The following is a 13,416-nucleotide window of genomic DNA, read 5'->3' as shown; positions in this document are numbered from 1 at the left end:
CCGATTGAAAATTAATGCTCTTCTGGCCGAGTTATGATATTTTTAATTTAAAAAAATCAAGAAGGGGTTTTTAATATAAAAAATCCGATTTTATAATACAAAATAATTTTTTTCTAAGTCAAGGAATCATTTTCGACCCCATAAACCATATATATTCTTGATCAGCATCAACAGGGGAATCTTTCTAGACATGTCCGGAAGAAATCGATTTTTTGGCCATTTTTGCGAAATTTGATAAGGGGTTACATCATTAAAATTAGCAAAAATGGCCAAAAATTTTGATTTCTTAAAATTTTAAATTTGGTATGCAGTTTTTTTAAATTAATAAAAACTAACACAAAACTGCTTTCCGAATCGAAATTAATGCATTTTTGGCTTAGTTATGATATATTTTAATTGTTACCTGCAAGAGTATACAAACTTTGGCTGGCCAAAGTTAGCTTTCTTTCTTGTTTATTAATCAATTCTAATTAATTTTTTTTGAGAATCCATTTTAACTTCTTTTTATTCAAAAAGTCGAGCCTTTGATTATTATAAAATCGAAGCCGGCTATGACCTCAAGTCAATAACTAAATCCTTATTCTCTAAGTTACACTGGTTCTGTAAAGTAGGCAATATTTATTAGCGAACTCAGACTGGGTATTACATGTTTCTAGCCCCTAATGTAGTCCCTATAATTGGATCATTGTATAGCTCATTGATATGCCGCATATGCCTCATTAGCGCCAACTTCTGTTCTGCTGAGATCAGAACTGAGAAAACTGCTTATATGGATCGATCCGAGTCTATTGTCTCGCACTACTTTCGCTCATTCGACTCGGACGAGGGGGTCGATATAAAGGCAGGACAGACCGCACGGCGTGCCATTTGTTGTTGAGTCTCTAGCGTCAACAAGAATCGAACGTGCGAGTTTATTCAAATTACATCCCTTCGTTGACCAGTAAGGTGTGTGTGTGTGCTGAAAGGACCAAAGGATTATCACAGAACATCTCTAAGGATATCGAAAACAATTTAAAATATTTTTGTGGAAGATACTAGTGCCAATGAATGTTTTTTAAGAACAAGCTCCCCTTCTCAAAGGGCAGTTTCTATTTTTAAAGTGAATAGTAATCGGATCGAACGGTGGCTAATGATGCAAAAACTAAATCGGATTAACAATTTAAGGAATTTCCATTTAATCTAAATAGATTGGTTTGGGTTCTTTGAACTGCACGTACTTAGAGCAACGTTTTTCTTTTAATTCTAGTAGTAAAAAGATTGGAGTTTCCTTTTTCTATACAAAGAGTTTTTACAATGAAATTATAAGACAATTTTGAATACAATGATTTTTTCATTAATATTCAAATAAAAATATTTGTAAAATGCTAAACATAAAACAAATAACTTTGCAATCAAATTTTCTTTTAACTAAATAATTAAACAAAAATAGTATTTATTTTACTGATAAAAAATTTCATTTGTTCAAAGAATTTAACGGCATCTTAACTGCATGGAGCACTAACTTTATAGCCAGAAAACTAGCAAGACATTAGTAATAATATTATAGACATTTTTTTCGTTTTACAGTTTCTCTAAAATATACAAAAAGATATATGTATGTTTAAAAATCAAGAGCTTTTAATCAAAAGGTTTTAAATTAAATTTACATTTAGACCCGCTAGAAAGACTTAAAACTTTGAAAAGAAATTACTAACCGAAGCGCCTTCCCATTTAACCCTCAGATAATCAACTGCCAAGATGTGTGACGATGATGCGGGCGCATTAGTTATCGACAACGGATCGGGCATGTGCAAAGCCGGCTTTGCCGGTGATGACGCCCCCCGTGCTGTCTTCCCCTCGATTGTGGGCCGCCCACGCCACCAGGGCGTGATGGTGGGCATGGGTCAGAAGGACTCCTACGTGGGTGATGAGGCGCAGAGCAAGCGCGGTATCCTCACGCTGAAGTACCCCATCGAGCACGGCATCATCACCAACTGGGATGACATGGAGAAGATCTGGCATCACACCTTCTACAACGAGCTGCGCGTGGCCCCCGAGGAGCATCCAGTATTATTGACCGAGGCCCCATTGAACCCAAAGGCCAATCGCGAGAAGATGACCCAGATCATGTTCGAGACCTTCAACTCGCCGGCCATGTACGTCGCCATCCAGGCCGTGCTCTCCCTGTACGCTTCCGGCCGTACCACCGGTATTGTCCTGGACTCCGGCGATGGCGTCTCCCACACCGTGCCCATCTATGAGGGCTTCGCCCTGCCCCACGCCATCCTGCGTCTGGATCTGGCCGGTCGCGATCTGACCGACTACCTGATGAAGATCCTGACCGAGCGCGGCTACTCCTTCACCACCACTGCCGAGCGTGAGATCGTGCGCGACATCAAGGAAAAGCTGTGCTACGTCGCCCTGGACTTCGAGCAGGAGATGGCCACCGCCGCCGCTTCCACCTCCCTGGAGAAGTCCTATGAGCTGCCCGACGGCCAGGTCATCACCATTGGCAACGAGCGCTTCCGCTGCCCCGAGGCCCTGTTCCAGCCCTCGTTCCTGGGCATGGAGTCGTGCGGCATCCACGAGACCGTCTACAACTCGATCATGAAGTGCGACGTGGACATCCGCAAGGACCTGTACGCCAACTCTGTGCTGTCCGGTGGTACCACCATGTACCCAGGTGAGTCACAGAACTACCTTTGCCTAGAGAGCTTCTTAAACCAATTTTTTTCTTGTTGTTTCCCAGGTATCGCTGATCGCATGCAGAAGGAGATCACCGCTCTGGCCCCATCGACCATCAAGATCAAGATCATTGCTCCACCTGAGAGGAAGTACTCCGTCTGGATCGGTGGCTCTATCCTGGCCTCGTTGTCCACCTTCCAGCAGATGTGGATCTCGAAGCAGGAGTACGACGAGTCCGGCCCCGGCATTGTCCACCGCAAGTGCTTTTAAGTCTTTCGCCCGATGCGAAAGTCCTTCAAAGGCAACCGCAACCAGCAGCGACCAACAACCAAAAGCAGCGAAGTCTCCCCACATCCTGGACTCGCACACGCACAGTGATAGACGAAAACAACGGCGATCCCATCGCACAATTATCATCCAACTCAGATTCACCAGAACCGGAGCTCATCCTTCATGGCAACATCATGTGGGCCTGCTACTGTGACCATCTCGTAGCTGTGCTCCATGTCGGATAACATTAAAGTGTATATGAGGAGCTTTTGACCCTAGCCATAGCATAGCCATAGCCAGTGAATTGAAAGCGAAATATATCTTCCATTAAAAATATGAAATACTTTAAATAAATACATTTTTCTATTACCCACTTCGTGTACTAGAACCACTGAAGGTGCGAACAAAGTTGGTTGGTAAACAGCTTTTAAATTCCTTTAATCGACATTAGATTAATTGTTAACATTGGTTTGCATTAGCCTAGCTAAGTAGTTAAATAAAATGAAAATACATCGAGGATACTTGGTACCGGGACTTAGGCGATTATGCGATTATGCGGTTAGGGATTTGATGGATTGAACACTGAAAGTCTGGCAGTACCTGTTATATGTTGAAAATGTTCCTTCAGCAGGGTTAATCAGGTGAATGGTTTGGTTTTGGCTTGTGGGTGTGTTCTATATAATATGAGTATTCGATTTAGTTACCATACGTAAGCACATACACAGACATATCTCCGTATCTCTCTTCCTTAACTAATTTATTGCGAAGCTTAGCTAATACAAATATTGTACAGACCGGCATTGCACTAGTTTTATCGAGCTCTTTATTGTGGAAATCATCAGTGATGGAAAAGGTGCCGAGCTAGATATGGCCAGTACCCAGAGTAGCACGGGTAAACATATTGGTTAAGCCAAGAAAATTCGTTAGTCAATTAATGTTAAAAATGCATTACTTGGTAAACTAGGTAAAAGGGGTTTCAGCATTGTGGAAAGGGGAGGCAGACTTAGCAAGGACCTTGACATTTCCCATCACTGCATATATAGTAAGCGGTTCAACTGAGTGGCCCTAATTATCTAAGGGCTACTGCCCGATCTATGGATTGTATTTTGGTCAATCGATCTTATTCGCTACGTTAACGGCTGACGTCCTCTCTGGTATTTACAATGCTTAATACATTACATGGCAATATAATATCTAGTTGCTAATTTCGGGTGAAATAAACCTATATGTACACGCGTTAACTTACGATCCTTACGACCGTAAATATCTTGCATTTTGCTTGCTTTTTTGTTCGGGTTTCTTCGACACAATTCCTAATGGTATCTATCTAGACTATCTAATATTCGAGAATACTTTTGACCGTCGTCAGGCAGGAGCCTCGGGACCTCGACTCTGTGTGGTAATGCTTGGCTGGGGTAACCCTCAAACATGAGGATGCATGAGGGCTAGCTTAACCCTTGGTCCTTCCCGGGACGTAGACCCGATTACCATTGGGAAGGTCAGAACACATCCAGGTAAAGACCAGAGTTTAACGCTATAAAGCAGCCTCCGCAGTAGCCTCCGCAAAAGGCTCTTCGCATCACAGCAGTGTTGTCAAACTGAAAAGAATAGTAAGATATCCACTTTATTAGCCAGTCGTTTAAAAAGCTAAAGACTAAGTAAACCCACCTGCTTCATGACCGCAGACTGACCATGCGTACTCCACACTGTGCCCGGGCGCATGGTGAAGTCCGTCTTCTCAAGGTTGATGGCAAAGTCGCCCTGCGGACACTGCCGGTTGCGATTGTAGCAGTCACCGGCGGATCCCAGCTTCTGGGGCTGGCCACGCGACTGAGCGAACTCAAAGTCGTTGTCCAGGACCCGTAGATCGGTGATGTTCAACCGCAGCTTGCTGAAGTGCGTGCGACCGGAGTTCTGGTCGTTTAAGTACTCGTGCGACCGCGACTCCGGCGGACAGCTGTTGGTCAGCTTTGTCCTGTACTCGTAGTAGATGGAGTAGTTCTCCTGCGGATCCACGTTCACGTACTCGCGCGGATTATGGCTGCGCATCTCATGGCAGTAGATGCGCACCAATCGTGACCGCACCTCCAGTTGGTACTCGCCGTCCTTGTCGATGCCATGCATCTCTCTTAGCTCCCTGCAGCTCCTCGGCCTCCGATGGTGCGTTCTGATGCTGATGCCGCTACTCCGGCTGCTTAGGCTGCTCATGCTGCTGGCGGCGATCCTCCTCCGGCAGTAGGGCGGCGGTGTGCATCGCCTCTCCACCTTGGAGCGGCTGGGACAGCTGACGCGTCGCTTGTGGGAGTCAAAGCACGTGTCGCGTCTCCTCTCTATGCCATCGCAGTTGCACTGAAAGAAAGGGGAAGAGTTACATGTGGAGAGATACTTAAAAACGGATCAACTCACCTTCATGATGACCTTCGACTGCCGCCGCACACAGTTGTTGCAAATTCGGCGTTTGGTCGGACGCTTCTTGGCATCGCACTGGTCCTCGGCCACCTCCTTGCTTCTCTTGTCCTGCCAGGCCTCGCAGCGGACGTAGCGGGTCTGGTACTCTTCAGAGCAGTCAGCGGGACACCGCGTCCAGTCCGAGACGTTCCACTTGCAATTGATACGGCACGTCTTGGTGGTGGTGCGCAGCGTTGGTCGCCGCACCTTGCGGCTGATGCAGTAGGTCTCGCTAATTGGCTCCCGACGTTTGGGTGCCCCGGGTACTTCCGGCTTGTAGACCCTGCTGCAGGTCTGCTTCTTCCACTTCTTGCCTTCGCCACATTGCACGGAACACTGTTGGGAGGGTGATTTAACTTTAGATGTATCCCTAGGAAAGCTATTACGGCATCTTACCTGGGTCCAATCGCTCGTGTACTTAATGTGGCAGCACTTGCGCACCTCCTTGGGCTTCTTGCTCTGGCAACCGATGCCATAAGGATGGGAGCAGCTCACGGAGCGACTCTTCTCGCACCACTCATTGCACTCGCCCCAGTCTCCGACCACCCAGTTGTTGATGGCAATGGCGTTCTGCGGGTTAATCGTGGAGATTACATTCACGTTCTACATATGTGAATCTAAGAGCAACCCTTACCGGAGATTCGGTGTACGTGGGACAGGGTTCGGTGTTGCAGAAGGTCAGTAGGTCCGTCAGGGGCCTTGTCCGGGGATTGCAAAGATCATCGCTGACCCGCGTGTTGTGCAGATAGCAGTGGGCGTCACGTTGCTGTGTACCAGTGCCACAGGACTTGGAGCACTGTTAGGTGGACAAAGTGGCTTAGATCGTACCAAGAGGGTTTTTAAGAGGCGAGGATTTACTCACCGATGACCACTCCGAGAAGTTCCAGCAGCCCTCGCGACACTCCTCGTGGTGGACGACATCGAACTTCAGCTTGCAATAGGACATGTCCACAATATTGGAACGCTGAATACTCGGGAATGTCTGAATGCAGTTGAAGGTCTTCTCGCGGGTACCTCGCTCTCCACAAGAGGCGGAGCACTCCGAAATGCTCGTGACAGTGAGACTGTAATTAATATAACACATTATTATTGTTCCTTCGAAATAATATCTAAAAGTATGCAACAAAATAAATTAATTTCCTTACTTGAGGCGGCAATCCGTGTTGCAGCCACGGTCTTCCACTTTGGGCATGGCGGATGTGTCGCAAAACTGCGGGGCTACCTTCAGACCCTGGGTGGTGCTGACGCAGGCCGGGTTCCGGTAGCTTCTGCCCTCGCAGAGTGAGTCACAGGTGCTCCACGTGGACATTTCCCAGCGGTAGATCTCAACCTCCGCTTCGGGCAGCGTGGGTCTGTCAACGGTGTAGGAGTACGAAAGCATTACGGTGTCCTTGTTCTTTGCCACACTCAGGTTAAGCGAAATGATCTGCGAGAGATGAGAGATATTGATTACGATCTGCTGGAAAATCTTAGGTATGCAGTCACTCACCTTAACTATCAGATCACGGGACAACTTCCATGAGTAGGTCGTGTTAACGCGCTCCACCGGACTCTTGGGACCGCTATACTCCACCGTAACCCCAGCGTAGACAAACTTGTAGAAGAATGTCTTCAGGACATCCTGATTGAGAAGACCGTTGCCCTTGTCATCGCTCAGCGCTATGTAGTGGTGCTCGGGATAGCCTGGCTGGGTGATGACGATGTTGGAGGCACCTAAAATATATAAATGCGTATTTTAACTCTCTAGTACCACTTTTCACAATAAGAAATTAAATGAAATAATTTTTTCTAGAGTGATTTGTGCCTTCTAAACTTAAATATGCTATTCAAAAGAACGTAAAACCTTTCGTTTACCTGTAAGGTGGGAAAAAAATTAAATAGGGGCTTATCACTATTTCACTGCTACAAGGCATGCCTATTAAATATTTACATATATGTAATTTTATTTAAATATTTAATTAACTCATTCATAAAAAAAATTATGGTTTGGTTTATTTTTATATTTTAAATTTTATAATCAAAAGAAATTCCTCTTTGCTGCAGTTAAAATTTCAAACGCGTCGGAAATACACATTTTCTGTGCAAGTATAATTAAAAGGTCCCTTTGAAAGCTTCTAAGAGCTTTCAACGCTTCTATGCATAATTAAATATCTATTCTTAACTGTTAAAAAATATTTAAACGTACATAGATACAGCATTTAGTATTTCTGGAATTGTGGATAATTTAATAAGTGCCTCAAGTTACTTTTGGGTTCTAGATAGCCACGATAAGTGCCTTAGAATCGATAGCCTGGATAAAAGTTTCTATCGATAATGGAAACTATCGTTGGTCTTCCATCTTTAGCTGAGTAAGCCGAAAATGCAATTGCAAGTCTAACCAACCCACCAGTAAACCCATTTAAAATCAGTGAAAATCTTTATTGCAGATTAGCCGCGACTAAATGAAATTTTCGCAATGGAATTCTGTGAATCGCGAGTGCATATACAAGTCTCCGGAATTTACAAGATTACAAGTGGCGCCAGCTGCTGATAAGCCGGTTCGATTCCGAGGTAATAGCATATAATTAATGGGTAACCTGTTGCCCGTCGGATGATTGCACCGGAATCTCTGAAGTGGCGCAGCCCAATCGGGGCGTACGTGCGCTGGCGGGGTGCATTCACCTGGCCCCTACCTGCGCCACTCCGTTCCGGCGACGGCCCGTCAGCGGATCTTTCGACCGGCTATCACCCCATCCGGCAGCTATTTGTGGACCGCGACAAGTCACGCCCAAGGCCCGCGCACACGGAACACACGTAAGTACATGTGTGAACATTAAAATTAGCAATTAATTCGCCAAGACAAAAACGGGAATCATTAGCATTCATTGAGTAAAGTATTAGCCAAAAAATGAATTATTGAAATGTACTTATGACTGTACACACCTTTTGGTATTGTCGTCACATAGAAGTTGGACTTCTCGCCGCTCCTCAGGAGATCGGAGACCAGAAAGTTCCCGGTAACCTCGTGGCATGTGTCATTTCGTCCCTCGCACACGCCGCACCTGTCTGTAAAAAGCGGAAATTGTTAGGTTCTTGTTAGTGGGATGCGTCATCTTAAAATGGTTTCGCTTGGGAATAGGAGTAGAGGGATTGCATGCTGGTTCTTGGGTTACGGGTTAGGGCACAGTAAGAAGCACTAATTGTGTGGAAGTCAAGCGGTTTGAATGGTTTCTTTACCCAGCTTGGCAATGGAGTTGAGCTCGTTGTCGCATCCCGCCGGCCGGCAGATGCCGTTGACGCACTTGTCGAAACTGTCCACCGTGCAGGAGGTGCCGTCGGTGACCTTGTTCTTGAGCATAAAGTAGGTGATGCTGTTTTCCATGCGGCAGAACAGCTTGCACGGTTCTCCTTTGGGGACGGGACATAACAGGACAACGAGAAAGAAATTGGGAGTTAGCCCAGCGGCTTCGTCTGGAATCGGGCACACTTACTTTCGTACTTCGGCAGCCACTTGGTGTTCGGAGTGATGCCGGGAATGTTGAGGTTGCGCCCGTTCATGTCGTAGCACTGCTGCTCCCGCGAGTCCATGCTGCCCGGCGGGCAGGAGTGGGCGTTGCAGGTTCGGTACTTCTTCCGTGCTCCCAGACAGTACTTGCCTCCGTGCTCCGGCACCGGGTTGTTGCACTCGCGGCGCGACTCCTGAACTCCGCCCCCGCAGGTGAGACTGCAGGGCGTCCACGGACTCCAATTACCCCAGCCGCCGTTGACTGTCAGCCGGTGACTGCCTTGGCGCGGCACACATTTGCCCTTCTGGCACCAGTAATCGCTGTTCCGGTGGCTGCAGCTCGTGCCATCCGCCCACGGCAGGTTGCTGGACCGGCACTGGTCGCTGGGATTGGAGTGCGTCCGGTTGCACCACAGGCGCTGACACTGCTCCTCCATGGGACAGTGCCTGCTCTCGGTGCCAAAGATCAGTTGGCACTGATTGTCCAGCGAGTAGATCTCCCCGGGCTGTCGCTTCTCCGTGTTCTTAACAACCAATTCAGGTTCGTTTTCAAGGCAGGACTTGTCACCCCTCCTGTGGGAAGCGTGGCCGGATGCGGGTGTTAGCGACTCGAGGAATTCGGACACGTAGTGTCTGGAGCATCTCGACCATGACCACGGATGCATGTGAACGCCCATCACGCTAGACATGATGTGCATCTCCTTGTTCCCGTGTCTCGAGTTGAATGGCTGGCACTGGGGATCGTCGTCGTGGTGCATGTTTAAGCTGGAAGCGGGATCATTTGGATGTCAGGAATTCTGTGGGATTAGGTGAACGATGTGATTTACTCACATGTGTCCCAGTTCGTGAGCCATAGTGAAGGCAGCGGGCAGCCCAGTGTCCTGGACAATGGAGCAGGACCTGGGATTGCAAACGGTACCCAGCTCGGCCAGGCCCAGCATGTGACAGCTCCTGCCTGGAATGCCGCCGCAGATCGGTTCCCTGGGGAGGCAGAGGATCGGTTAGACCGGATCCGACCAACTTTAAGTCCAGACTCACCTAGTTATCAGCATGGCGGTGTCCCTGTGGTAGCCCTTCTGGTTAATGAAGGAGCAGAAGTGCTTTAGCATCTGGTTGCTGGAGTTGTGGCGGTCGTTGTTCTCGGGCAGCACGATCAGGTTTACCAGCGTGATGTGGATGGGGCTGCCGATGCTGGCATCCTTGAAAATGCTCGATACGATGGACAGCAGGATGAGGACGTAGGACTCCAGGCGGTGCTGGTGGAAGCGTTGCATGCTCGAGTCCACGGCGATGAGCACCTCGAGAGTGTACTCTTGGTTTCTGCTAAACTTGGTCTCCATGTCGTTGTAGTGCCTCTTGTGGCGCCTCAGCTTGCGGTCCTGGCCCTGGCCTCGCTCCTTCAGCTGGCTCTGGCCTCGCATGCTCATGAGAGCGTCCATTCCCAGCTCGAAGCTGGTGACAGCCTGTCTGGCGTGGCGGAGCGATTTCCGCCAGACGCGATGCAAGACCTCGTCGCTGCTGGTCCGGTTCACCGGCTCGATGAGCAGGGCACCGAAACTCGTTTTGATATAACCAGTCTGGAAAGGAGAACGGACAGAACGGGATGTGGGGATGGGGGGACGGAATTAGTAGTCATATTCAGTGGCTTATCAATAAAGCATAATTTGCGAAATGTAAATGCGATGCAAATGGCTGTGCCAAGGTCAGTCGTAGCCACTTGTTGGCCTTACCATGCCGCTGCATAGCGAGACTGCCACCATTGAGTTGGGATCGCCCTCGACGTAGCCGGTGTAGTGGCAGTCCAGGTCGCGCTGCTCCGCCTCCAGGTTCTGCTCCAACTCCTGCTCCACCTGGTCAAACTCGTCAGTGTCGAGGGTCTCGTTCTTCAGGATCCTCAGCTGGTGGATCGTGTGGTTATGTATAAACGAGGCGTCCTGCCTCAGGACCAGGTGCAGCTGGCGCCCGAACACATTGAGGTTATACTGCGGATGAGGATCCCATATTTCGTTGTGTCGGCTACGAAACGTGCCCGTCATGCTGAAGGCCGATGAAGAATCTAGAGAAATACAATTAATCGAAAATGCTTATCTGGGGAAATTTCTGGAATTCCTAGCCCTGGTGTCTACAGAGGAGATGCTTCAAAAGATATCTGCTTTAGTTAATGAATTAAACTGCATTTCTTGAATGCATTAAATTAAGTCTATATCTTTAATGCTGATAAGAATTGGTATTACGAAAAGCCAAGAAAAGATTCGATAAGAAGTAGACTGAATTGGACTTAAGAGACTTTTATAAATTGTGAGAAAATGTAATTGTAGCCTGTCTTAATTTTAAATATTCTCAGTTACTTATATCAATTCTTGTTATGTTTTAAGGTAGCTTACCCTTGAGCAAGCTGTTGATGTCGCTGTTCCGCTTCGACTCGTATAGCAGGTCATCCTCGCTGAGGCTGTAGTTATAGTAGACCTTTGTGGGCGTCACGAAGGCAGTGAGATCTTCTTCGCCCAGATCATCGAAGCTTCCCGCTTCGCCGGTATCTTTTGCATTGGTTTCGTTGTCGAAATGCTTGTGGGAATCCGCATTCCCGCTGTTTTTTGGTAGCAGTTGTGTGGGTACTAAGGTTGGTTGCGAATCTGTGTAGTTGTTCTTGGCCAGTTCAAGCCTGGTTCTATGCGCACTCGGCATGCCATGCAGGAACATGAAGATCATGGCCAGCAGGAAGGCGGCGAGGCAGGCATACAGGCAGGCGTGCTGCCGCCAGTGAGTGGACATCTTGTGGAACCACCTGTAGAACCACCATTCACACCTCTTCTTCAGCACGAGCTGCAAAAGGAGAAAGAGTATTCGATTAGTATAGGATGGGTAAAGGTATATCGGTATAGGTGATATATTCCGGCCAGATTGCCGATACGGCACACTCTCCGGCATTCTTTCACACCTTGGGTGCGTGCGGATATCAATTAGGGGCGGCTGGAGAGCTGGCCGCCAGATAAGAACTTGGGCACGTTCCACGCTGCCCAAGTGCCCATCGTGGCGGGGGCCGGCCGTTTTGAGTGATAGACTCTTTGAAAGAATTATTGATGAACTGCCGCCGACGGCGAGCCGGCCAGGTATTGGTACCTTGACCACCTGTGAGATGCTCGGATCGTTCGGATCACAGCGACGAGGATGAGGATCGCCGGCGGCGGTGGCCTTTGGCTGCAGTCAGACCGTAAGAGAAGCTGTTGAAATCACTTCCTCGCACCGCGAATTTTTGCACATTTTTGTTTAAAATAAACGCTTAAACGCCGAGGTGTAAAGTGTGCCAACGGCAATTTGTGCTCGAGAGATAAAACAAAAGGCAAGAGGCAAAGCAGAGCCGAAAAAATGCGAATAAAAAGACTCAGTACCCCGCGAGCCAAAAAATTTAAATGCCTCTAATTTGTAAATTTATGTGAGAGCTCTTTGTTTGCACCTCCGACGAAATAATTTCAGACAATTCATACATCAGCGCAAATAAATTAAAATTCCCCCGCGAAATTAGCAGATTAATTCGACTAAATGATGGGCTCTTTTACATAATTTTATGGCAGCTCTGTGAACTCTGCAACCGCCGACACATTCGTTATGCTCATTGGCCATAATGTCGCCGCGAATGTGTCTGGTCTGCCATAGAGCAACAACAACAGCTCTACGGATATGTGGATATGCTGATATTCCGATATATGGATATCTGAGAAATACCGATCTGGCGTGCCGTGTGATTCCGTTGGTGGTGGAGATGGTGGCGGAGCCGTGTGAGATCACATTTCCGGCGTATAACAAATAGCCGAACTATTTTTGCGGTTCCCAACGCCAAACCCAGCTAATGGGAACTGGAAACCGCAGAACGGGGAACTGTTTTCAATACATTAAATGGACTTATAGCTGGGCGGCCGAGCGAGAAAACCGTAAAACTTGTCCTTGAAATTGTTAATTGCTATTGACCTTTAGCAGAGCCACCGAAAGTTACAAATTAATTGCTTTTGCAAATTGCTTAGAACATTGGGCCATAAAATTCTCATTAGGTTTATAGTCGGCGCCCTGTGCCACATTTAACGATTTTCAAGTTCATTATTCCACATCTAGATAAGGTTTTTGAAGGTCTAGTAATCTTTAAAAGGCAACTAGGTTGCCTACTTTTAAGCGCAGACATTATTATTCTATATCCTTATTAATGCAAAGTTTTTATCCTCTTTTTATTAAGAATGCAAATGGTATTTCACATTCGTGCTTATTATAGCACACCATGACGGATCTTAAACAAATTGAATTTCTTTTAAATTCATTTTAAGTCGTTCATTAAACTCTGTATTTAAATCTTCAACAAATCGTTCACTGTGCCTGGGACATAATCAACGAATTGATTTATGGCCTGGGTTATCATTGAATTCCCCGGCTTGCTCTGGACAGTTTTCGGAATCGATTTTATCTGCCATAAGAGAGATCGACCCACTGATGAGTGTGCCAGGCAAATCCCTCGTCCAGAATCTGGTCTTGCTTTGGTGTGAGGCTTATCATAAATTTCAAGC

General features: G+C 47.2%; 2 protein-coding genes across 4 annotated transcripts in view; one reads left to right on the top strand and one right to left on the bottom strand.

Annotated features, from left to right (window-relative positions):
• The first annotated feature begins 819 nt into the window (after positions 1-819).
• Positions 820-3,303, top strand: Act88F (Actin 88F). The gene is made up of 3 exons (XM_017176055.2): positions 820-945; positions 1,722-2,662; positions 2,729-3,303. Exons 2-3 carry the CDS (start codon positions 1,738-1,740, stop codon positions 2,932-2,934), a joined length of 1,131 nt encoding a protein of 376 aa, XP_017031544.1. The 5' UTR covers positions 820-945; positions 1,722-1,737; the 3' UTR covers positions 2,935-3,303.
• Positions 3,289-13,416, bottom strand: part of AdamTS-A (ADAM metallopeptidase with thrombospondin type 1 motif A) — a 35,987-nt gene continuing 25,859 nt past the window's right edge. For all 3 annotated transcript variants that reach the window (XM_017176196.3, XM_017176198.3, XM_070287286.1), the window contains exons 2-16: positions 11,251-11,689; positions 10,597-10,922; positions 9,905-10,443; positions 9,698-9,847; positions 8,853-9,631; positions 8,599-8,769; positions 8,305-8,427; positions 6,872-7,095; positions 6,528-6,808; positions 6,245-6,446; positions 6,017-6,178; positions 5,779-5,952; positions 5,341-5,718; positions 4,603-5,283; positions 3,289-4,532 (exon numbers count right to left, since the gene is read on the bottom strand). In XM_017176196.3, coding sequence (XP_017031685.1) covers positions 4,434-4,532; positions 4,603-5,283; positions 5,341-5,718; positions 5,779-5,952; positions 6,017-6,178; positions 6,245-6,446; positions 6,528-6,808; positions 6,872-7,095; positions 8,305-8,427; positions 8,599-8,769; positions 8,853-9,631; positions 9,698-9,847; positions 9,905-10,443; positions 10,597-10,922; positions 11,251-11,689 — 4,728 coding nt within the window. In that variant the 3' untranslated portion in view covers positions 3,289-4,433. The remainder of the gene's footprint in view (positions 4,533-4,602; positions 5,284-5,340; positions 5,719-5,778; positions 5,953-6,016; positions 6,179-6,244; positions 6,447-6,527; positions 6,809-6,871; positions 7,096-8,304; positions 8,428-8,598; positions 8,770-8,852; positions 9,632-9,697; positions 9,848-9,904; positions 10,444-10,596; positions 10,923-11,250; positions 11,690-13,416) is intronic.

This window comes from Drosophila kikkawai, chromosome 3R, assembly GCF_030179895.1.
Source record: "Drosophila kikkawai strain 14028-0561.14 chromosome 3R, DkikHiC1v2, whole genome shotgun sequence".
NCBI classification, from domain to species: Eukaryota; Metazoa; Arthropoda; class Insecta; order Diptera; family Drosophilidae; genus Drosophila; species Drosophila kikkawai.
This window is presented reverse-complemented; position numbering and strand designations above follow the sequence as displayed.